At 46.2% G+C, this 26,620-nt stretch overlaps 1 protein-coding gene across 1 annotated transcript in view; it reads right to left on the minus strand.

The window, feature by feature from the left end:
* Positions 1-7,766: 7,766 nt before the first annotated feature.
* mao (monoamine oxidase) overlaps positions 7,767-26,620 on the minus strand; it is a 155,252-nt gene continuing 136,398 nt past the window's right edge. The window contains exons 14-15 of the mRNA XM_078232614.1: positions 17,415-17,477; positions 7,767-11,633 (exon numbers count right to left, since the gene is read on the minus strand). Of these exons, the coding sequence (XP_078088740.1) occupies positions 11,478-11,633; positions 17,415-17,477 (219 nt within the window). The 3' untranslated portion in view covers positions 7,767-11,477. The remainder of the gene's footprint in view (positions 11,634-17,414; positions 17,478-26,620) is intronic.

Below are 26,620 nucleotides of genomic sequence, written 5' to 3' on the forward strand. Positions count from 1 at the left end.
ATGACGTAGTCCTTTTATATGTTAGCATCCAATGTTAACCATGTAATGCCAGTCTAATCATGCAGCTAATATAGCCATTCCATTCCTGACCCCCTCCAACAGCAGCCCACCTTTTTGCCCTAAATATGTGGTAGAGTTTCTTTATTATCGTTTACTCTCTACGATCTCAATGTGGATATTCTAGGACCTGTAACAGATTTGAATGATGACTGGTATTTCAGCATTATCAGATTCTAAATGCAGCTGGGATTACACTTGCTACACAAGTGTGCCCCTGATCCCAGCTAATTCAGGTTGTCAGGGTCTTCTTCATAACTGTAGTGGGCTCCTCCAGAGAGATGAAGGGCAGGCGAGAATGACTGTAACAGGACATATAGACACAGTGTAACGTGGCTCGTTGTCTCTCCATTGTCTGGAGAGAAAAATAATCAATAACAGAATGCTTCAGCGTGTACATTGTTGATTGTGCAGGCTATGGGAACTTCATCTCTCTGTTGCCATGGCAATACTTTACACACTGAATGTAAGATTCCAGTATGATGAAAAGTGCATTGCGTGATGTGCTTCCACTATTTGCACGGAATTTGAATATATTTTTGGCAAATATCTCAGAAGCTCATTTATCATTCCTGGCAGAAGATGTCAGGAATAGTGGGAGCGAGCTAGGAGTTGGTAGAACAGATGCTGAAGAATAGTCCAAGAAACAAAGCTTGCATAATTCGAGTTTGTAAACCCAGCTTTGTGTTGTGCCTCTAAGTGCTCCATTTTCTAAAGAATAAACGCTGATCAATAATATAGACTAGACATTAACTTTGTGCAATAGTGTAAAACAGCTGGTATTGAGTTAGCTGCCCATTTTACAGCTCTCCTGATTAGTATTTCCATTCACTTACACAACATTTTATAGCTCCACAAATTAATGCTGATTTTCTGAAACAAATTTTCAGTTAATTCCATTCTGATGCCTTTTCCTAATACCCTTTTAATTTTTGCTGCTTAAAATATTTATCCATTCCCTTTTCAAAATATATTATGGATTTTACTTTACTGTTTTTCAAAGAGATTTAACTTTCTAACAAACTCTGCGTTAGAACAAAAACTTCTAAACTTTGTTTATTAACTAAACATGACTATTTTTCTTCATTCGTTTACGGGCTGTGGGCATCGCTGGCATGGCAGCATTTATTGCCCATCCCTAACTGCCCTTGAGAAGGTGGTGGCGACCTGCCTTCTTCAGCCACTGCGGTGCATATGGTGTTGGTACATTCAGAGTGCTGTTAGGGAGGGAGTTCAGGGATTTTGACCCAGCAATAGTGAAGGGATGGCAATATATTTCCAATCAGGGTGGTGAGTGACTTGGAGGAGAGCTTCCAGGTGGTGCTGTAGCCGTGTATCTGCTGCCCTTCTCCTTCTACAGTGCAATGAAGTTACCGTGAAAATCCTGTAGTCACCACACTCCGGTGCCTGTTTGGGTCAATGCACCTAACCAGCACGTCTTTCAGAATGTGGGAGGACACCAGAGCACCCGGAGATTTTAGGGGATCAAGATTCTAGATGTTAGGGGTCATGGGTTTAGAAGGTGCTGTCCAAGAAATCTTGGTGAGTTCCTGCAGTCCATCTTGTAGATGGTACAAATGGCTGCTACTGTGGATTGGTAGTGGAGGGAATGAATGTTTGAGGATAGGGTGTCAATCAAGTAAGCTGATTTGTCCTGGATGATTTTAAGCTTCCGGAGTGTTATTGTAGCTGCACTCATCCAAGCAAGTGGATAGTGTTCCATCACACTCCTGACTTGTGCCTTGTAGATGATGAACAGGCTCTGGAGAGTCAGGAAGTGAGTTAATCTTCACAGGATTCCTATCCCCTGATCTGCTCTTGTAGCTGCAGTATTTATATGGCTAGTCCAGTTCAGTTTATGGTCAATGGTAATCCCCAGAATGTTGATAATGGAGGATTCAGTGATGGTCATGCCATTGAAAGTCAAGGGATGATGGATAGATTCTGTCCTTTTGGAGATGGTCATTGCCTGGCACTTGTGAAACACAAACGTTACTTGTCACTTGTTGTCTTGCAATGACACAGTTAGCAAGAGGGTAGGTGGGAGTGTTGACATCGTAACACCTCTCCGTGCAAAAAGAGTTATTCTCATTTCCCCTGGGTTCTTTGGCTAATTATTTTAATCTGGTTACAAACTCACTAGTCGGAGGAAACAGTTTCTTTCTACTTCCTCTGTCAAAACCTTGCATAATCTTGAACACCTCTCTGAAGTCTCTGCCCCACAGAGAAGAATCCCAGCTTCTCCAATCCCTGACCACATTTGAAATGCCGCGTCCCTGGTATTATCCTGATGAAACTCCCCTCCAGGCTTTGGTATCATTCCTAAAATGCAATGGCCAGAATTGTATAAAATTCTCTACCTGATGTCTACCTGATGGTTTGTAAACGTTTAGCATGATTTCCTTCTTTTGTAATCAATGGTCCTGTTTGCAAGGCTAAGCATCGCATACATTTTCTTAACTGCTTTGTCCATTGGTCCTGCCATTTTTAAGTATTATGAGAAGGGTCTCCCAGATCACTCTGCTCTTGCATCCTCCTTTAAACATTACCATTTATTACCACTCACCTGATGAAGGGGCAGCGCTCTAAAAACTCGTGCTACCAGATAAACCTGTTGGACTTTAACCTGGTGTTGTGAGATTTCTTACTGTGCATTACCATTTAGATTATGGTGCCTATCGATGTTGTTTCTCCCAAAGTACCACACTCCACTTGTCTTTCATTGAATTGCATCCGTCATGTGTCTGGTCATTTGATTCCTATACAAACTCTTTGATCTGGTCAACATTCTTCCGATGTAATGTCTTCTCTACATGAAAGGCAATGTATCAATCAAAGCAAAATGCCACTGATGCTGGAAATCTGAAACAAAAACAGAAAATGCTGGAAAACTCAGCAGATCTGACAGCATCTGTGGAGAGAGAAACAGAATTAATGTTTTGAGTCCAATAAGGCTCTTCTTTGGAACTGTAAAGGGGTAGACATGTGATGGGTTTTTGTGCTATCAAAAAAGTGGGGAGTGATTTTTTGATTTTATTTTATTATTGTCACATATATTAGCATACAATAAAAAGTATTGTTTCTTGCGTGCTATACAGACAAAGCATACCGTTCATAGAGAAGGAAACGAGAGTGCAGGATGTAGTGTTACAGTTATAGCTAGGATGTAGAGAAAGATCAGCATAATGCAAAGTAGGTCCATTCAAAAGTCTGGTGGCAGCAGGGACGAAGCTGTTCTTGAGTCGGTTGATACGTGACCTCAGACGTTTGTATCTTTTTCCCAACGGAAGAAGGTGGAAGAGAGAATGTCCGGGGTGTGTGGGATCCTTAATTATGCTGGCTGCTTTGACGAGCAGTGGGAAGTGTAGACAGAGTCAATGGATGGGAGGCTGGTTTGCATGATGGATTGGGTTACATTCACGACCTTTTGTAGTTCCTTGCGGTCTTGGGCAGAGCAGGAGCCATACCAAGCTGTGATACAATCAGAAAGAATGCTTTCTATGGTGCATTTGTAAAAGTTGATGAGAGTCGTAGCTGACATGGGGGGATCAGGACAGGTTATTGGTGATCTGGACACCTAAAAACGTGAAGCTCTCGACCCTTTCTACTTTGTCCCTGTTACTGTAGACAGGGGCATGTTCTCCTCTACGCTTCATGAAGTCAATGACAATCTCCTTAATTTTGTTGACATTGAGGGAGAAATTATTGTCACCACATCAGTTCACCAGATTCTCTATCTCATTCCTGTACTCTGTCTCGTCATTGTTTGAGATCCGACCCACTATGCTGGTGGGAGGAGGAGATGGAGGAAAATAAATGATCAGAGATAAATCGGAGGGCATGACAGATTAAATGACAAAGATGTGCGGGTCAGGTTGATTGGCCATGTTAAATTGCCACTTAGTGTCAGGGGGACTAACTAGGGTAAATACATGGGGCTACAGGGATAGGGGCTGGGTGGGATTGTAGTCGGTGCAGACTTGATGGGCCGAATGACCTCCTTCTGCACTGTAGGGATTCTAAAAACAATTCTAAAATGTCATGGAACACAAGACAAAGGGAGTGGTAATGATAATGTTAAAGACTAAAGCAATGGTTAATAGCAGAATAAAGGTCAGTGCTGTCTGAAAACAAATGAGCAGAATGTGTTAATAGTAGAAAAAGGGTCAGCACTGCCTAAAAGCAAAAAAACAGGAGAAGAACCTGGGGGGGTGGAAAATCAAAATGGAAGATAGAGTTAATGGTTTTAAGTTGTTGAACTCAATGTTGAGCCCAGAAGACTGTAAAGTGCCAAACTAGAAGATGAGGTGTTGTTCCTTCAGCTTATGTTGGACTTCACTGAAACATTGTAACAGGCTGAGGTCAGAAATATTAGCATGAGAGCAAGATGGTGAACTGAAATGACAATCAGCAGGGAGGCTGCTGCCAACTCAGTGCTGTATGAAGTCAAGTTGTTGTTTTTAATTTTTTTGTCCCAAAATGGAAGTAGAATATCTTCAAATTTTTTTCCTGGTGTTGTTAGCAAATAATACCCTCGACTGTCAAAGGATGTGAGGGATATTTATGTTGAAATGGTTACTAATAATTGCAGGGATGGTGGGGGGAAGATCTTATCAGAGTTTGGCGATGTGTCGGTTCTGGTGAGTGAATCCCGCCGATGACTCCAGCATAATTTCTGACCGAATCTTGAGCCTGATTAACCAAAGCTTTTGTGACCACAAGAATCACGCCACACTCATGGAGGCCTCCCTATGATTTGCCCAGCCTGGCTCAATTTAATCGCTGCAATCACTGGGGAATTCCATATAAATAGCTACCCAGCACTTGTTTCACAGCGACTGCAGGGGATGGCAGCCAGGAAGCTGTGTTTCTCAGAGGGAGCCCTGACCAGACTGCTGGATGGAGGGCAGCAGAGGCGGGATGCACTCTACTCCTGTTCCAGAAGGCGTCCTTCCAAGAAGGTCACCACCCCCACCTGGGATGCAGTGGCAGCTGTTGTGAGTGCCAGCTCACTGCAGAAGAGGATGGGGCAGCAGTGCCACAGGAAGATGAACAATCTTCTTCGCTCAGGCAGGGTAAGTGAACCTCATGCAGTCTTTTTCTGGACCCCCTCACGCACCCCTCACGGCTCCAACTTCATCTCTCACTCAGCCACTTCAGCCTTTGCCAACACCTGTAAGGAGGCCTCCCCCACTCCCCCCAATCACCATGACCCTCCTTACTCGCTGCCATGCTCCCCACACTCCAGCTCCCACTGAAGACCCACACTTCATCACCATCTTAAATATCAACAATCCCGCCTACCCTCTCGCCAACTGTGTCATTGCAAGACAAACTCAACCACAACAAGTGTGAGCAAGCAGACCAGAGTAACACTGGAGCTCAGAGCTTTCATGCGTTTTGAGGAGAGAGCTGGCAGGGGAGGAGGAAGAGCGTGTCTGTGCCTGGGGAAGTGGGGGCAGCAGAAAAACGTGAGAATCCTCAAGACACTCTCCAAGTCTCAAGTGCATAGTCAATTTTTTTTTCTCTGTAATGCACTAATGCAATCTCTGTTCTCTTACAGGCAAAGCCGGCTGAACTACCTGTGCACCCTCTGGCCCCACCAGACTCCAGCAGCTCCGAGGAAGACTTCTCGGACCCTACTGTTGAAGAGGTGTCACAGCTGTCACCCACACCTGGCACCCGCACAGATACTCACATCTCAGTGGGTTCAATAAGTAGGCAGGCTTCTGGATCACTCACTGGTGAGCACCTCACGGCTGAAGATCCACAGCAGGTGGAGGCAGGGATGTCCCAGGGAACCAGCACGCAGAGGGATGCCGGAGGCCTGGACTCTGCTGGGCCGCTGGTCGATGACATGCCCCTAGATCAGGTCATCCCACAGCTGCTGGAGTTACAAAAGCAGAGTCATGAGGGTTAGGAAGGAATGGACTGCAAGGTTGAGCGGAGGAATCCCATCGCCTTCTGTCTGAGGAGATGGTGCCATCATTCCGGCACACCGAGGCCGATACTGTGAGGTTGGCGTCTGGAATGGTGAGCTTGGCACAGGACATGCATCTGACCCACACATTCCACAACCTCTCCCCCGCCAAATAACATCAATCCCGACCTAGCATAGCACTAAAGTTCATCAGAGAATGAATGACAACAAGGTCTGCATGCTGTCAGCGCAACTCAAAAATGGTGCCAGACATGGTATTGAACAGGGTAAATGGTTCTGCTATCACCATCATACCTTGCCTGGGAGTTCTCCACAATGTGAGCTGTGTACTGCTGAGATTTGACTTGAAAGACACTTCTACATTCTTGAAGCTTGGTGTTCCAAAGGGTCACCTTTCATCTCCAGACTGTGCAACTCGATCTAGCTCTGGCTATTAAACTGGCATGCTGGACAAAGATTTGTCAGATTTGACAACAACATTCATCTTGAGGAGATGCAGCTGACTGTTGAGAGGTGTGGAATTAGCATTTCAAGCAATTTCCTGTGAGGGTAGCCTCATTCTTCGGGGTCTTCAAGCTGTTTAGTTAAACAGCCTTGCATGGGAACAATGAGTGCCCTTTTACTGCTCTATCTGACAGTCAGAGTTCACAGAGAAGTGCAGTTAACCTTCCTGTCCAGTCTCTGGCCTCACACAATTGACACAGTGAGGGTTGTAGGTTTCATTGCATTCGTCTTCTCGAGTGAGATGGTCTTCATGCCTCATGAGGCAGGGTAGCTCCCCATTACTGCCCCTGAAGCCTGGCCTCTCATACAACAGGACCACAGGACCTCATAGTTGCCCCTAGTACTGCCCCCTTCTTGTGGCTGCCTCCCACCTTGTTTGCAGCTCCCAATAAGGAAGAGCACCCACTAGCGGCACGGTGGCACAGTGGTTAGCACTGCTGCCTCGCAGGGCCAGGAACCCGGGTTCGATTCCCAGCTTGGGTCACTGTCTGTGTGGAGTTTGCCCATTCTCCCCATGATTGCGTGGGTTTCCCCGGGTGCTCCAGTTTCTTCCCACAGTCTGAAAGACGTGCTGGTTAGGTGCATTGACCCAAACAGGCACGATTAGGGGAATTTCACAATAACTTAATTGCAGTGTTAATGTAAGCCTCACTTGTGACTAATAAATAAACTTTACTTTCAGCTACTGCTTGAACACAATCCAACATGGAGGAAGCAGGAAGCGATGCCTGCTTGGCAGCCGGCACATCCCCTTGGAGCTAGGGATGACCCAATATGAAGAAAAGGTAAGGCCTGTGAGTGACCCACCCAAAGCCTCCAAACCCACCCACCTGCAACGTCCCCCGCCTCCCCTCCGGATAGCGACAGTGACCCTCAGCCCCCCCATCTCTGAGCTGCAGTTCTCTGATGCCCGTGTTCTCCCTGGTGCCCCTTGAGTCTAGAGTTGTCTGAGACGTTATGGCTACCTTAGCTGCTCACCTCTGATATCCCCCTCAGAGGTGAAGTCACCAGGTTCATGCTTATGTAGATCTGTTGTAAATGGCGCCAAAGTCTCTTTGTTCCATAAATTTCAATGGAAAGAAGATCAGGCACAATGAAAAATAAGGTTTGCAATTCTCTTCAAGCCCATTTCACACTGCTGGTATAAACTCATTGCACCATTGATTTTTCTTAGTTGCATGTACGCTCTTGGTGCATACAGTATGATCCAATGAGGAAGAACTATACATTTCAAAGATACTTTTAAATGACTTTTACCCAGCAATATTTTCACATGGTTTTATTATCAGATCAGTAACCAACAGTATTCATTTTATGTCATATAAGCACAAGGTTGATTTAAAACGCTAGATCTCACATGATTTGTTGATCGAGATTTTACAGCAAATATTTTAGTGTATGCCACCACCTATTGCTAAACCTGCTAGCACAAGTTACTCGTTACTTCTCAAAGTTATCTGCGTTAGTCGTTAACATTCTGTAGATCAGTAAGACATTACCTATGTCCTGCCATTCTGGTCTTATGCAAAACCAAATCATTAGATCTATCAAGCAGTTCGGACATTAGCGTGAGCTTTGCACACAATTCAAAATCAGATTTATTCATCTATCTACACAATGCAGGTGTCATCAGGTTGACATTGTCTGTTACCTGTTCAGGAATAAAATGTTACAATCGACAATATAAAACTTCAAATGGTACAGCTGGTCAATGTGCACACTGAAAGGATAAGAGTCACATAGGCACTTGAGAAAAGATAACACCACAAGAGGATAAGGCACAAAGACTAGACTCACAATATCTTTGGGAAAGAGACAGAATCAGCATCACTGCAGAATGTTCAAATACACTGATTTCACCATAGACACTGATATCCAAATTGTACTATCCATCACTGTATTTCCAAATCTGTTTTAGCACAATTACACTGAACTTACACTGATGTTTACAAATAGTCTGAACATTTTGGAATTGTGGTGACATGAATTTGCACTGTAATGTCACTTCTTTTAATACAGGAGTTTAACAAAATGGTAACTCATTGTTTTGACTTTTGCGGCATCAATCTACGTCCTAATTTTTAATCAGTAAATGTATTCTCAATCTATCTCAATTTGCTCCATTATTAAATTTTTAAAAGCACCACCATAATTATTAAGAGGGCAAAATAATTTTTTTGCCCAATTAATGATTGGTTAGGATTTAGACCAGAACTTAGTTTATTCTGGTATAATTAGATTCATTTTCAATAATTATGTGGCAATCTGAATAAGGAAGAACATTTGAAAGAAAAAAGGGCATCAGGATTGCCAGGGAATTCATTCGCAAATGTAAATCGGAAAGTCAGGATTAAATCACTCATGATCACAAAGATCTTATCAGTCTATTTCAGTATGATCTTTTAATAAGCTCATTTGATTTAAAAATCTGTAACTAAGTACCATAGTGTTGATTATTAAAATTGAATAAATTCAGAACCATGCTTTTGATATTTAAAGTTGCATAAAGTTAGGTGTTATTTTAATCAATCTAAATATAAATCTACCTTTTAAATATAAATTATAAATTAGAACACGAGCAACGCTTTTTAAAATGAATTCCTCGTGAAAGATGAGGTTCGGATTTTGTTAGTGTCCTGCTTTTCAGCATCATAATTGGGACCTTGCGCCACTTGTGTTCTCATTTCCCCATTTCCCACATGATTATAATTAAAATTCTAAGTGCCAGTGGCCGTCACGGAAAACATGTACGGTTCAGCGTTGGGGGAATTTTTCAGTGGTGAAACTTGCTGTGGCTGACGATGCAGCGGGTACAGGCTGGCTAGAAAAGAGCTTCCTGGTCAAACAGGGAGGTTTTGCACCATGGCCACAACTTTCCTGTCTAAATACCTTGCTGGTAACATAAGGCTCGAGAGCTGAAAGGTGACACAGGTGTTCCTCAAACTTAAGTTTCACATGTAAATATTGCATTGATTTCACTTTATTCATGTGTGCATCTTTGTTATTTGTTGAGACTGTTGAGTGCTCAAACGTACTTGCACTCCTCATGCTTTGCATGTATTTATGATTATATGGTGATTTAGAGATGTTTCTTTTATAAGACATAGGAGCAGAATTAGGCCACTCGGCCCTTCGAGTCTGCTCCGCCATTCAATCATGGCTGATTTTTTTTCTCATCCCCATTCTCCATTGTTTCTAGCGGAAACAATGTTGTGTTTTTTGTTCACTCTTTCCTGAATGTTCGTATAGTGTTCAATGTTGTATGCGTCGCCCTGTGGGACGTGGCTGAACTTGCAGGCTCAGTTGACCCTCCCTACTAAGCACTGTACAGGATATTGTCCAAGATCACTCTCAGCGGGGATAATTGAAATATTGGGCAGAAATGTTCCCACTCCTGCGAGCAGCAGGAATCGTGGCAGTGATGGAGAAAGTCACTTTTTTACCGGTGGGAAATTAGTTTGGAATTTTGTTCTTCTGACTTTGATGGCAGGTTAAGGCAGGTCAAGTTTCCTGCTGATCAGTGTTGGGAACCACATTTGCCATCATTTACATCTCATGAATGCTCATTAAAAAGTCAAACTCACACATCCACTGAGGCATTGATGATGCAGGCTGCAGGCAACCCTCTTGGTAATTGTTCTCATCCAAATAAGGAGGAGGGCCCTTCACAGCTTGGCACAGGGCTAGGGGGAGGAAGGACCTGGAGCAGCAAGAAGCACTGGGGCCTCAAGGTCAAGAAGCAGCTGGCAAACATGAACCATTGCAAAGGTAAGAATTAGCCTGACCATGGGTGTATCACTGGTGATGCTCTTAACTGGAGATGGGTGAAAGTCAACGCCAGAGGTGGCCTTGTATATCCCAGGATGTGATTACTCACATCTGTCAACCACTAACATTACACGTAACCGCACAAAGCCAATTGGTGCAAGCCCTACCTTTAAACAATTGTGAACTGGGTGTCACAAGGGCACTGCTGACTTACCCCAAGGGTAGGGTTTTATTAAAAACTATCTCACACTAATGATTTGTGGCATGCAAACGTATTACAAATATGAACCCACCACAGGTCTGTCTAAGGCTTGACATACCACAAAAACTCCGCTGACTTTACCTCAACATCTCAACCTTCATCCTGCCTAACTAATTCACAGCACATTTCCCACTCTTGAGGGCTCCGTAAATCCACACCTCCTCATGGTATACAGATGAAAATGCCTTAGTTGCCTTCAAGTCTACTGCCTGGATTAATCAGGTTTTCACATCGGCTATGGAGACAAAGCACCAGCTGGAGATGAAGTATAATACCAGCAAGTACCCCTGTACAAAACTTGAGTGTCATTTTCTCAAATTTTTGTTAATTAGATTTTATATGCATCTCAAAGGCATTAATTACAATTTAGGAGCTTAAAAAGGAATCACTAAGATGGATAACCACGAGGATTGTTGGTTTTTTAATAATACTTAGTTCTAAATATTATGCAATGGTTTCTGTATTGAGGTTCAGCTACTCTATAGGCAGAACTATAGATAGAAATTTATCTCTGAATACACGGACACAATAATGCAATCATCAAGGAAAAGCTTAGAGGGGGATCCAGAGCCCATCTACGCATTGTATCAGATACTTCCCAAAAATCTGAAGTTTGTCAACGTAAAGTGTGCAATCAAGAAAAATTTAACATAAATTGTATCAAAAGAAAGCAGATACATGCAAAAGCATGGATTCCTAATACCAACAGCCGGTTCAATTATGACTCATTGTGTCCCAGTGGGTTAGAGTAAAATTCATGGAGCATACAAAGGAATAAAGATTCACAATGACATTTTCGTATGTAGTTTTCCTCATGGGAAATGAAATTATTGTATGAATCAGCAGAGCAGAAATATTTTTAGAAGATTCACAGCTGGCAGATAGTGACTGTGAAACTGTGCACTTAGGAAGAGGTGACGGGTCTGGCTCCAAAGTATCCCCCACTTAATTCTTTCTCAGCAGTCCCTTCTGATACGCAAAGAGCCCCGCGGCAGCTGCAGAGACGAGCAATGTTGACCATCCCAGAAGTGTGAAACTTCCTGAAACTGAAGGCAGGTTCCTCTCCCAGAATGTCATCTTGAACGGCTGAGCAGGGACATCCTGAAATAAACAGATCGACATCAGAGACCCGGCAAACCGAAAAGCTACTTTCAAAACACAAGCAAGACTTCAACCAAACAGAAGGCTCAACTCGTGAGGGACAAAGGTAGAATTGCAAAGATAAGTCAACAACCGGAGGTTACATGCTTGAATTCTCAACCGCACAGGAAAGGAGATCCCAGAATTTCATCAGTTTTCCTGCAAGCCCGGGTTTGAAACTGAAGGAGGCAAGTTGTTCCACTGTGTACAGGGGTTCTGAGAGGGAGTCGTGCACACAGAATAAAATGGTCAAAGACTCAAATTGTTGTTCTCCCAGAGTAGGCTTGTCCAAGGTACAACCCGCATGCCGAATGCAGCCCCCCCCAGAGCCCCTCTACGCAGCCCCCTCCCCCCCGAGACCCTCTACGCAGCACCCTCCCCTCCCCCGGAGCCCCTCTACACAGCCCCCTGGAGCCCCTCTACACAGCCCCCCGGAGCTCCTCCACACAGCCCCCCGGAGTCCCTCTACACAGGCCCCCTGGAGTCCCTCTCCACAGGCCCCCGGAGCTCCTCCACACTGCCCCCTGGAGTCCCTCTACACAGGCCCCCTGGAGTCCCTCTACACAGGCCCCCGGAGCTCCTCCACACTGCCCCCTGGAGTCCCTCTACACAGGCCCCCGGAGTCCCTCTACACAGGCCCCCGGAGTCCCTCTACACAGCCCCCTGGAGCGCCTCTACACAGGCCCCCGGAGTCCCTCTACACAGCCCCCGGAGCCCCTCTACACAGCCCCCCGGAGCCCCTCTACACTGCCCACCGGAGCTCCTCTACACTGCCCACCGGAGTCCCTCTACACAAGCCCCCGGAGTCCCTCTACACAGCCCCCCGGAGCCCCTCTACACAGCCCCCCGGAGCCCCTCTACACAGCCCCCCGGAGCCCCTCTGCACAGCCCCCCGGAGCTCCTCCACACTGTCCCCTGGAGCCCCTCTACACAGCCCCCCGGAGCTCCTCCACACTGTCCCCTGGAGCCCCTCTACACAGGCCCCCGGAGCTCCTCCACACTGCCCCCTGGAGTCCCTCTACACAGGCCCCCTGGAGTCCCTCTACACAGGCCCCCTGGAGTCCCTCTACACAGCCCCCCGGAGCTCCTCCACACTGCCCCCTGGAGCGCCTCTACACAGCCCCCCGGAGCCCCTCTACACAGCCCCCCGGAGCCCCTCTACACAGCCCCCCAGAACCCCTCTTCACAGCCCCCCCAAAGCCTCTCTACACAGCCCCCCCCAGGGCCCCTCTACACGGCCCCGCAGAGCCCCTCTACACAGCCCCCACAGAACGTCTACACATGCCCCCCGGAGCTCCTCTACACAGCCCCCGAGAGCCCCTCTACGCAGCCCCCCAGAGCCCCTCTACACAACCCCCCAGAGCCCCTCTACACAACCCCCCAGAGCCCCTCTACACAGCCCCCCAGAGCCCCTCTACACAGCCCCCTGGAACCCCTCTATACAGCCCCCCCGAGCCCCTCTACACAGCCCCCCAGAGCCCCTCTACACGGCCCCCCAGAGCCCCTCTACACGGCCCCCCAGAGCCCCTCTACACGGCCCCCCAGAGCCCCTCTACACAGCCCCCCAGAGCCCCTCTACACAGCCCCCCAGAGCCCCTCTACACAGCCCCCCAGAGCCCCTCTACACAGCCCCCCAGAGCCCCTCTACACAGCCCCCCAGAGCCCCTCTACACAGCCCCCCAGAGCCCCTCTACACAGCCCCCCAGAGCCCCTCTACACAACCCCCCAGAGCCCCTCTACACAGCCCCCCAGAGCCCCTCTACACAGCCCCCTGGAACCCTCTATACAGCCCCCCCCGAGCCCCTCTACACAGCCCCCCAGAGCCCCTCTACACAGCCCCCCAGAGCCCCTCTACACAGCCCCCCAGAGCCCCTCTACACAGCCCCCCAGAGCCCCTCTACACAACCCCCAGAGCCCCTCTACACAACCCCCCAGAGCCCCTCTACACAACCCCCCAGAGCCCCTCTACACAGCCCCCCAGAGCCCCTCTACACAGCCCCCCAGAGCCCCTCTACACAACCCCCCAGAGCCCCTCTACACAGCCCCCTGGAACCCCTCTATACAGCCCCCCCGAGCCCCTCTACACAGCCCCCCAGAGCCCCTCTACACAACCCCCAGAGCCCCTCTACACAGCCCCCCAGAGCCCCTCTACACAGCCCCCCAGAGCCCCTCTACACAGCCCCCCAGAGCCCCTCTACACAACCCCCCAGAGCCCCTCTACACAACCCCCCAGAGCCCCTCTACACAGCCCCCCAGAGCCCCTCTACACAGCCCCCTGGAACCCCTCTACACAGCCCCCCAGAGCCCCTCTACACAGCCCCCTAGAGCCCCTCTACACAGCCCCCCAGAGCCCCTCTACACAGCCCCCTGGAACCCCTCTATACAGCCCCCCAGAGCCCCTCTACACATCCCCCAGAGCCCCTCTACACAGCCCCCCCCCCGAGCCCCTCTACACAGCCCCCCAGAGCCCCTCTACACAGCCCCCCAGAGCCCATCTACACAGCCCCCCAGAGCCCCTCTACACAGCCCCCTGGAACCCCTCTATACAGCCCCCCAGAGCCCCTCTACACAGCCCCCCCGAGCCCCTCTACACAGCCCCCCAGAGCCCCTCTACACAGCCCCCCAGAGCCCATCTACACAGCACCCCAGAGCCCCTCTGCACAGCCCCCCAGAGCCCATCTACACAGCCCCCCAGAGCCCATCTACACAGCACCCCAGAGCCCCTCTACACAGCCCCCCCCGAGCCCCTCTACACAGCCCCCCCCAGTGCCCCTCTGCACAGCCCCCCCAGTGCCCCTCTGCACAGCCCCCCCAGAGTCCCTCTACGCAGCCTTCCAGAGTCTCTCTACACAGCCCTCCAGAACCCCTCTACACAGCCCCCCAGAGCCCCTCCACACGGTCCCCCCCAGAGCCCCTCCACACGGTCACCCCCAGAGCCCCTCCACACGGTCCCCCCCAGAGCCCCTCTACGCAGCCCCCCCAAAGCCCCTCTATGCGGCCCCCCCAGAGCCCCTCTACATAGCCCCTCCCCCTCCCCGGAGCCCCTCTACGTGGCCCCCCCGGTGCTCCTCTACACAGCCCCCCCCCCCACCCCCCACCCCCCTGAGCCCCTCTACACGGCCCTGGTGGCCTGTCAACCAGCTGAGTTTCAATGCTTGATTCTGCCTAGAGCTGCTCCTCCAATCACAGGCTGTTTCTCTCCTATGCTTGCTGCTGATATGCTGGCGAGTGAGCCTATCAGCAGCAAGTAAGGGAGAGTTTAAGTTTATGGATTTATTAGTGTCACGAGCAAGCTTACATTAACACCACAATGAAGTTAGTGTGAAAAATAAAGGAGCAAAACAGCCTTTGATTGGTGCAGCAATGAACTGTGTCCTGAAGGCTCATGGGAGAGAGAAGCAAAGGCAAGTTGCGGCAGGAACCCAGGGAGCCGGGCACGGTGGGACTGGAGGCCGGGGAGCCAAGAAATGGCAGCACTGGAGAGCAGGGAGTAAAGTTACGTTGGGGCTGGTGACACATACGTCGGGGCCAGAGAGGGTAAAGTTGTGTCGGGCCCAGGGAGGTTGAAGTTTTGTCATTTAAGCAGGACCAGGGAAGAGATGGTGACTGAGTGGGAGAGAAAGGGAGGGACGTACAGAGTGTGTGAGAGTGGGTGGGGGTTAGTGTGAGTCTGCCATACACCCAGTCTCAGTTTTTTCACACACACACTCATTCTAGTATCTTTTGCTTCCTCTTTTTTAACTCAGCGATTTATTGCTATGACGTTGTTTTACATTTGTTCAGCAATTGTTTCTTTCCTTAAAACCTCAACTTCTTTTGGAATTCAGTTTATTGTCGTGCCAAACCTCATCTTTCCCAAATGTGCTCATCGGCCCCGACAGTGAGAAAAATATGCAACTGTGGCAAAAGTTTCAGCTTGTCGCAGACGTCCTGTTTTGTTGTATAAAACGGCTGAATGTGAAGGAGCTAACGGCATCAGATATAAAACCAATATTTGTACGATCAAGTTTGGTGCAGGAAAAAGATTGTCAACATTGTTCGAGCCAAACATTGGCTTGCTTGTATTCTGATACAGGGATCACAACATGTGACCTGCCTACGTCCATCTCATTGAAGCTGCTGTGTGCAGTTTTCATGTTGCTGCCTCATTTGCCTGATTTTAGCATGTAGATGACATGATCCGAGCTGCTGGCTGGCTACGTATTCAAAAAGTGGCCTAACAGCATGCAAAGCTGGCATGTGTTCCAGCTAGCCTGAAGCTCTTAAAGGTAGTCTGTCTCTCTTAAAGGGCAGGCGCAGAAAGAAAGTTGCTACTAATGTCAGTACTGCAATTGGAAACAGAAGGCAGAATTTAATGGAGATCCCTGGAGCAGGCATGATAACGGAGTGCCGGAGAGAATGGGGCACAAATCCCCGTGTTCCAATTCCTAGTGATGGAAAAACTGTGCTGTAGATGGCCATGGGCCTGACACTGAGGACCCGGAGTCACACTGGATGATGTCAAGCCTCTTGAATTGACAAGTTGGAGCTGCACTCATCCAGGAAATTGGAAAGTATTCCATCACACTCCTGATTTGAGCCTTGTGGATAGAATTTCAGACTACTTCATAGAATCCCTACAGTGCAGAAGGAGGCCATTCAGTCCATCGAGTTTGCACAGACAACAATCCCACCTCGGCACTATCCCCGTAATCCCACATATTTACTTCACTAATCCCTCTAACCTTCATATCCCGGGACACTAAGGGGCAATTTAGCATGGCCAATGCACCTTCCTGCACATCTTTGGATTGTGGGAGGGAACTGGAGCACCTGGAGGAAACCCACTCAGACACGGGGAGAATGTGCAGACTCCACACAGACAGTTATCCAAGCCAGGAATCGAACCCAAGTCCCTGGAGCTGTGAGGCAGCAGTGTTACCCACTGTGCCACTCTGGTGGACAGACTTTGGGGAGTCAGGAGGTGAGTTACTCACCACATAATTCCCAGTCCCTAACCTGCTCTTGTAGCTACAGTATTTATATAGTTGGTTCAGTTCAGTTTCTGGTCAATGGTAACCCCCAAGATGTCAATAGTGGAGGATTTAGTGATGGTAATGCCATTGAATGTCAAAGGGAGATGGTTGGATTCGCTCTTGTTGGAGATGCTCACTGCCTGACATTTGTGTGGCGCAAATGTTACCTACCACTTAGCAACCAAGCCTGAATGTTGTCCCAGCAAGATAAGGGAACAACCAATAAGCATAGATTTTTAACTGACTAAGCTTTTCTTAAGTTTTAATTAAGGTTGCTTTTATCAATAACAATAAAAAAAGGAAACTATGTTCTAAGGCACTAGAAACTTTCCTCTGAATGAAATACAGATAATATCTGAGACGTTACATGGAGAGTCAATGGAAGAAGAACTGCCGAATGGTTAAGTATGGCAGTTTTAGTGGAATTGAGAAGTCTTCCATGTGGAAATCATGAGGTGGTATAGATAGTAAAATCACCCCTCATTAGCACACAAACATGTGCACATGACAAAAACAACTAACTGAACCCACTACATTTGCATGGATGCTAGTGTAGTACTAATTATTTTAATAATGTACAGAAGAATTTACTTGAAAGCAGCTGGAGGTCCCAGTTGATGAACAAAAGGCTGACAGATAAAACATGATGTTGCAATTATCAGTTGGCCTCTAGCAGCAAGTCCATGTGACCACAGAAGCAACATCATAGAAATGCTCAGAAACTTACCGAAGATGCTGGTTCATCTTTCCAGATGTCACCTTTCGAAATCTTTCCCATTTCATGCAGGATCTGAAGGGAAAAATAAAAATAGAATAGGTTTGAATCTCTTCAGTGCAGAAGGAGGCTATTCGGCCCATCAAGTACCTCCAACAGAGCACCTTACCCAGGCCTTATCCCTGTAACTCCATGTATTTACCCCGCCAATCCCCCTGACTTAGACATCCTGGGACACTCAGGGGAAATATAACATGGCCAATCAACCTAACCTGCACATCGTTAGACTGTGGGAGGAAACCGGAGCACCCGGAGGAAACCCATGCAGACACGGGGAGAATGTGCAAACTCCACACAGACAGTCACCCAAGGCTGGAACCGAACCCTGGTCCCTGGTGCTGTGAAGCAGCAGTGCTAATCACCGTGCCGCCCCAAGTTATCTTATATTTCCCAGCAATGGGTGTACTCTTAAGTAAAAGAGGACTGGCTGATAGTTACAAGTTATCTGATATTTGCCAACTAACTGCTGATATCAAATGCTATTGAAATAGAAACTTAGATCAACACACCTGCATTAACCTCCAATCTGCATCACCAGGACAACACTTCTCCCCTTAAACTATCACCAGGACAACACTGCTATTCAGACCAACCCCTTGAGCCTCACCAAGGTTAAATGAGGATAATTTTCCAATATCTCCTGGCAGCAGAAGTGCCACCTCCTACCGGCACAGATCAGACAATAGTAACAAGTTCTAATCTGCACTGTCACTGGACAATATCACTAAGGGCAGTAATTATTTAAAAAAAAACTGGCTATATCCTCGGAACAGAAGAAAATTTTCCTAAATATTCTCGATACAATGTATTTCGGTTGGAGGTTGGAAAAAAATGAGTCAAGCTCTGCCAGGTTAGCTCAGTAGTAGCACTCTGGCCTCCGAGTCAGCAGATCATGGATTAAAGCTTCAATACAGGATTTGAGAATCTAATCTGGGCTGATGTTTCAGTGCAATACTGTGGAAGTGCCTACGGACGGTATGTTAAGGTGAAGCCCAATCTAACTATGTAGGTGGATGTAAAAGATTCCCTGGCTCTATTAAAAGAAGAGCAAGCTGGCCCACATGTGCCCCTCATCAAACATAATCAAAACAGAAAGAGAGATGCAGAAGGGTCCAAAGGGGCAATTCTTTTCACACACAGGGTGGTGAGTGCCTGGAACGAACTAGTTGGTAGGCGAATACAATTTTGTCTTTTAGACAGTTACATGGGTAAGATGGATATAGAGGGATATGGGCCAAATGTGGGCAATTGGGACTAGCTTAGTTGTTAAAAAAAAAAGGGCGGCATGGAGTTTCCATTCTGTCAACATCTATGACTATGAGAAACAGAAAATGCTGGAAAATCTCAGCAGGTCTGACAACACCAGTAGAGGGAGAATAGAGGCAACGTTTCGAGTCGGGATGACCCTTCGTCAGACTTGAAACGTTGGCTCTATTCTCTCTCCACAGATGCTGTCAGACCTGCTGAGATTTTCCAGCATTTTCTGAATTTGTTTCAGATTCCATTATCCGCAGTATTTTGCCATAATCAAAACAGATTAATTGGTCATTTATCTCATTGCTTTTGACGGGGACGTTGCTGTGTACAAGGGCTCTGCATTTGCCCACAGGACAATTTTAATCACCCTTCCAAAAATTATCCTTCGGATCTGAAGCACTTTGGAAAATTATGAGAATGGGAAGAGTAAATTAAGGCAAGTTCATTTTTTAATTTGACAATGATCTTATTTTCAAGGCAAATGGCGATGAAAACTGAAATCATCTTTCAGGAACCTGAATCACCTTGAAGTCAGACTTTATGCAATGCATCTCAATAGCTATCAAATTAAACACTGTAGAATTTCCAATTTTATTGTGCAATGATTAACTAGCAGTGAATTTGTCCATGGAGTAACTTTGACAGCCACACATCCGCGGGCTGAAGACAGCTCAATGAACTGGAAAATCTCCTTTCCTCTCAGTTGAGGCACTGACACAGAAAAAACTTGGTCCACCGGCTACAATAGCGATCAAAGCTACTAATGATAGGAGATTGATAGAAGCGTGAAGGAACCACTAATAAAATCCTTCATTTTGACATTAAAATTTATAATCACATTAAATTGTAATGATAATATTTCCATTCATTGGGAAGCTAAAAGAGTAATGTGTAAAATTCAAATTGTACATCTTCAGCAAAGGACTAGAAACAGAATTCAACAATGTATTTTCTTGAATTGTATCAAGTTATTTTGCAGAACAAACCTGTTTCTTTAATGAAGAGCAGGATTAAAGCCTTTCTTCACTGAATGTCATTCACGCAGTTAACTTTGTTTTCATGCTTTTTAGTAACATGTGAATCAAATTCCTCTTACACAACTGACTATCAAGGAATTGTTCCGAATGGAGGGGGGGGGGTTAATTTAAACAGCTCTTTTCTCTCCTTTCTTCACCCATCCATAAACAGAATGATATTTTTGATTTAATTCCCCCTTTATGGGGAGTGGCCTATTTCCCAACCCCTGGGTTTTTGTGCAATCCAATTTTTTATTAATAACCCTACAGCAAACATGACATAGGATGAATTCAAAGTGTTAGTTTATTGGCACACAGTCAAAATGCAGGAGGAAGGTCACAATGTTGCTTCCTTTGCTCTCATACAGTAATGATGTGGAGATGCCGGCGTAGGACTGGGGTAAGCACAGTAAGAAGTCTCACAACACCAGGTTAAAGTCCAACAGGTTTATTTGGTAGCAAATACCATAAGCTTTCGGAGCGTGCTGCTCCTTCGTCAGATGGAGTGGTCTCTGTTCTCCAACAGTGCACAGACACAGAAATCAAGTTACAGAATACTAATTAGAATGCAAATCTCTACAGCCAGCCAGGTCTTAAAAGGTACAGATAATGTGGTTGGAGGGAACATTAAACACAGGTTAAAGAGATGTGTATTGTCTCCAGACAGAACAGCTGGTGAGATTATGCAAGACCAGGGGCAAGCTGTGGGGGTTACTGATAATGTGACATAAATCCAACATCCCGGTTTAGGCCGTCCTCATGTGTGCGGAACTTGGCTATCAGTTTCTGCTCAGCGACTCTACGCTGTCGTGTGTCGTGAAGGCTGCCTTGGAGAACGCTTACCTGAAGATCCAAGGCTGAATGCCCGTGACTGCCATACAGTAAAACAGGGATAGAGAAAAGAAAGATTGACAGTGTGGAGACAACAGAAGTACTGTTTCATGTGGGTTTGAGTCCACAATCAAAGCCCAATGAGGTACTCCTTCACGGGAGGTCAATGAGCAGTAAATGGATGCTGGATGGTGGTGGTATTGACTTCACACAATGAGGTAGGCAAGTGGAGGTGAATCAGCCTTGTAAGCGATGGTACAGGATTTCCAGCAGAAGCAGCGAGATGGGGCCAGGTCTCCAAGCAGAGCCAGAGCTCGCTTGTTGGTGATGCTGATGGTCAGGTGGTAGAACAGCAGACAGAGATTTTGCAGCTCAGAAGGTTGAAGTGGCACAGCTGGTGCTTTCTCATCCTATCCAGGGTGTGGATGAGGTAGTTTACTTCGCTAAACTTTTTGGCTACCTGATACTGGCCATTGAACTTGGTTCGGAAAGGGTTTGTGGGCAGGGGCACTAGCACTAGGTCTCCAGGTTGGTGACATAGATTCAGCCATTTTAAGTCTTTGTCCAGTCTGAATTTTTTAAGAGAGCAATCCTCTATATATAGTTCACAAAAAGAATATACTGGGTCAGGTCTTGGTCCCTAACAGAATGTTTGACATTAACTCAATATTAAAACTTGTTTAGTATGGGCTGGTTTGAACTGCTGAACATAAGATAACTGCAGTTTGTCTCATCTGAGATGATAAATATTTAAATTTCATTAATTGGGTTTTTGCTTCTGTACTGTAATAATTTAAATAAAAGTGAATATTGTAGCATAACGTAAATAATGTATTGAATAGAGTCAGAGACTTGGGGGGGATGGGGGGAGGTGTGTAAAGGGTTAATGGTAAATATGTAAATAAACAGTCTAAATCATCAGTGATTTAAAAGCCTAATGTGGGATGGTTCTGTGTGAAGTCTTGTTCTATGTATAGTTAGATGAATGTTAATTAAACGGTAAAGTTTACCAATAGCTTTGCCTCCAGCAGTTTCTATCGATCCTAACCAAGGATAATCAAAGCCAAGACCCAAAATGATGATAATAGATGCTGACAGCACTAAAGACAATGGAAAAATCACTGAGTAAAATACCAGCAAGACTGAAGACAGAAGAAAAATGCCCAGCAACTGAAAAAGCAGCAACTGTGGGGAGAGAGCAGTGCAACAAAAAACCCAACAGAATTTGAAGAAAGGCTAGAAAGAAAAGCCATCGAGAAATTGTTCCCCATTTCAGAGTGCTTTGAACACGTGGAAGGCCCAGATCAAGCCGAGGAGTAGCAGAACACAAAATTCTGTTTGGTGGCCAGGCAACTCAAAATCATTATAAGATTTCAGATTTGCAGGAGAGGCAATGGCCTAGTGGTATTATTATTGCTGGACTATTAATCCAGAAACTCAGCTAATGTTCTGGGAACCCGGGTTTGAATCCCGCCACGGCAGATGGTGGAATTTGAATTCAATAAAAAAAATCTGGAATTAAAAGTCTACTGATGACCATGAAACCATTGTTGATTGTTGTAAAAACCCATCTGGTTCACTAATGTCCTTTGGGAAGGAAATCTGCCGTCCTTACCCGGTCTGGCCTACATATGACTCCAGAGTCACAGCAATGTGGTCGACTCTCAACTGCCCTCTGCGCAAGGGCAACTAGGGATGGCCAGCCAGCAATGCCCATGTTCCACGGATGAATTGGATAAACAATTTTGCGCTCTGGCATGACACTTTGTAATGCCTCGGTGTCCCTGGTGTATTCGCTGAGGACCTCTATGATCAAACTCTCATCGTGAATCAACAAGTCGTCCATGACACAGATGTCTACATTGCTCAGAGTATTGCTTTTTGATGAAATTATTTGGGACATGTTCTGGCCATCTCGTTGAGCAGCACAATCTTCATCTGCTTTTTGTGCCTTTCACATTTCAATCACCAGGAGCAATGAAAAACACTGATGATCTCCTCATTTCCATCCAGACGCTTGGAATGTTTTGGAATGGATCATTTTGTATTCAAAGGGAAGACATTCCTCATAGATGTTAACGATCTCCAGATGGATGGAGGTTAGGGGCAGGATTTTCCAGCTCTTCCTGTGGCGGGATCTTCCAGTCTCGCTGAAGATGACACCTCAGGGTGGATTCCCCTGGTGCCAGGATGGAAGAGCCATGCAAAACACAGCAGATAGATCCTGCCAGCGGCCAAAGCTGAAAAACACGCTGCTGGGGCTCCAGAAATCCCACCCAAAGTGTCTTCATGGTGCCACCTCGGAAGCTGTCATGGCATTACTGAAATAAATCTTTGCCATGCACAGCATTTCAGACCTAGTCACTTCATCCAATGGCCCAGTTTGCCCACAAATGTTTTAAGCAACTTGCAGAAATCGATGAGTTTGTTCTTAACACTAGCCCAGCCAGACACCTGCAAGTTAGTAAGGAGGCCAAAAAAAAAAGGGGTGATGAAGTGAAGGCTTTGTTGAAGAAAAATAACAACATTAACTTGGCAGTGTTGAGCTATCATTCCGCACCACTCCAGAATGATCTGGCTCTGTGCAAACTACTAATGGGAAGACAACTGTGAACTCAACTTACTGCCCTTCTGCGGATGCTTTTGCCATTCCTGAAAGCAGCAGACAGAGGGAGAGGAAGGGATGTGTATCGTGCACATCAGACACATTGTACACTACATGGCTAGGGGTCAGTATAAATCTTAACTTGTGGAGACTGAAAATCGAATAGTGGCCGAATCATATCTACTTCTAAGAAGAAGAAGACCTTCAATGGAATGGACCAGTTACCCAGAAGATCAGGAAGTGACTTGGACAGCAAGCTGGTAGTATCTGATGATTCACAGACTACTCTACTGGGTTTGAGAGAGAAGAAGGAGGACTTGAATCCTATACATCCTCTGAGGGAACTGAGAACAAGGTGGGGGAGATTGGTGAAACTACCACAATGCTTATCTCTATGAACAAGGAATGAAGGCAGAGACTTTGGGAGGAGATGTTGGATAATGTCAATAATGTATTGAATAGAGTCAGAGATTTAGGGGGTTGCGGAGGTTGGGGGGGGGGGCGCAGGCAGTCAGATGTAGTTAAAGGGTTAATGTTACATATGTCAGCAGACAGCCTACATCATTAGTGATGTAAGATCACACGACAACAGAGGGATGGTTCTGTGTGAAACTTTGTGCTAAGCCTTGACCTGCATATAACCAGAAGAGCTGATTCCAGGGATGGCGAGACTGATGTATGAGGAGAGATTGACTAGGTTAGGATTGTTTTCACTGGAGTTCAGACAGATGAGGGAGAATCTCATAGAGACTTATAAAATTCTAACAAGACTAGACAGGGTAGATGCAGGGAGGATATTCCCGATGGGTAATATCCCAACAATTCAGGAAAGTCAGGGGGCAGAGTTGAATATGGTTGCCATCACAAAGGAGAAAGTGCTAGAGAAACTAAAAGGTCTGAAAATTGATAAATCTCCGGGCCCAGATGGGCTACATCCTAGAGTTCTAAAGGAGATAGCTGAAGAAATAGTGGAGGCGTTAGTTATGATCTTTCAAAAGTCACTGGAGTCAGGGAAAGTCCCAGAGGATTGGAAAATCGCTGTTGTAACCCCACTGTTCAAGAAGGGAACAAGAAAAAAGATGGAAAATTATAGGCCAATTAGCCTAACCTCAGTTGTTGGCAAAATTCTAGAATCCATCGTTAAGGATGAGATTTCTAAATTCTTGGAAGTGCAGGGTCGGATTAAGACAAGTCAGCATGGATTTAGTAAGGGGAGGTCGTGCCTGACAAACCTGTTAGAGTTCTTTGAAGAGATAACAAATAGGTTAGACCAAGGAGAGCCAATGGATGTTATCTATCTTGACTTCCAAAAGGCCTTTGACAAGGTGCCTCACGGGAGACTGCTGAGTAAAATAAGGGCCCATGGTATTCGAGGCAAGGTACTAACATGGATTGACGATTGGCTGTCAGACAGAAGGCAGAGAGTTGGGATAAAAGGTTCTTTCTCAGAATGGCAACCGGTGACAAGTGGTGTCCCGCAGGGTTCAGTGTTGGGGCCACAGCTGTTCTCTTTATATATTAACGATCTAGATGACGGGACTGGGAGCATTCTGGCCAAGTTTGCCGATGATACAAAGATAGGTGGAGGGGCAGGTAGTATTGAGGAGGTGGGGAGGCTGCAGAAAGATTTAGACAGTTTAGGAGAGTGGTCCAAGAAGTGGCTGATGAAATTCAACGTGGGCAAGTGCGAGGTCGTGCACTTTGGAAAAAAGAATAGAGGCATGGACTATTTTCTAAACGGTGACAAAATTCATAATGCTAAAGTGCAAAGGGACTTGGGAGTCCTAGTCCAGGATTCTCTAAAGGTAAACTTGCAGGTTGAGTCCGTAATTAAGAAAGCAAATGTAATGTTGTCATTTATCTCAAGAGGCTTGGAATACAAAAGCAGGGATGTACTTCTGAGGCTTTATAAAGCACTGGTTAGGCCCCATTTGGAGTACTGTGAGCAATTTTGGGCCCCACACCTCAGGAAGGACATACTGGCACTGGAGCGGGTCCAGCGGAGATTCACACGGATGATCCCAGGAATGGTAGGCCTGACATACGATGAACGTCTGAGGATCGTGGGATTATATTCATTGGAGTTTAGGAGGTTGAGGGGAGATCTGATAGAAACTTACAAGATAATGAACGGCTTAGATAGGATGGACGTAGGGAAGTTGTTTCCATTAACAGGGGAGACTAGGACGCGGGGGCACAGCCTTAGAATAAAAGGGAGTCACTTTAGAACAGAGATGAGGAGAAATTTCTTCAGCCAGAGAGTGGTGGGTCTGTGGAATTCATTGCCACAGAGGGCTGTGGAGGCCGAGACGTTGAGCGTCTTCAAGACAGAAATTGATAAATTCTTGATTTCTCGAGGAATTAAGGGCTATGGGGAGAGAGCGGGTAAATGGAGTTGAAATCAACCATGATTGAATGGTGGAGTGGACTCGATGGGCCGAATGGCCTTACTTCCGCTCCTATGTCTTATGGTCTTATGGTCTTATGATGGTGGGGGAGTCCAGAACCAGGAGTCACAGTCTGAGGATTCAGAGTAGATCATTTAGGATGGAGGTGAGGAGACATTTCTTCACCCAAAGAGTGGCCAGCCTGTGGAATTTATTACCACAAGAAGTAGTTGATGCCAAAACATTGAATGTATTCCAGAGACGGCTGGATATAGCACTTGGGGCGAATAGGATCAACGGTTATGGGGAAAAAGCAGGATTAGGCTATCGAGTTGGATGATCAGCCATGATAGTAATGAATGGCGGAGAAGGCTCGAAGGGCCAAGTGGCCTCCTCCTACTCCTATCTTCTATGTTTCTATATGTTTCATATGTTAGAAAAAGTTTACCAATTGCCTCTATCGATCCTAAGCTAAGACAATCTAAGCTAAGACGATGATACCAGGAGTATTAACTGTGTTACCACATGCTGAATACTGTTAGCAGCTCTCAAACATGTACCTCAAATAGCACATTGATGTGTGAAAGTATCTAGAAATAATTCTCTAATATATGCCAAATTCCCAATTGCTGCCTCTGCCTTATTTATAATGCAAGGCAAATCTGTCAACAATAGATAACTGTTTGTAACTGGATGTATAGTATTGCTATGGTTACCTCACAGTTTTCAGTGACTACACAAAGTGGCAAAAAGGATTATTCCTGATTGATGACAGTCTCAGAGTGCGGATTATTTTTCCTCGGTACAAACAGAGGAACAAGGGAAGATATATTTTCAGCATTTAAAACAATTAAGGGGATAAACCACATAGATACTAGAAGACTTTTCGTGCAGTACACTGATTAGGGGAAAGATGGTGAAATTGAGGGAACCACTGCCAAAGTGAGAAATTGTATTTTTTTCCCTCAGTGGGTTTTCTAATTGGTTTCTGGAATGAATTATCTCCCCAGTGCAGTGAGCGCTGAACGAGCAAAAAAGAGAAATCTGAGAGGTTGCATTGAG

Source organism: Mustelus asterias, chromosome 17 (assembly GCF_964213995.1).
Source record: "Mustelus asterias chromosome 17, sMusAst1.hap1.1, whole genome shotgun sequence".
Lineage (NCBI taxonomy): Eukaryota > Metazoa > Chordata > Chondrichthyes > Carcharhiniformes > Triakidae > Mustelus > Mustelus asterias.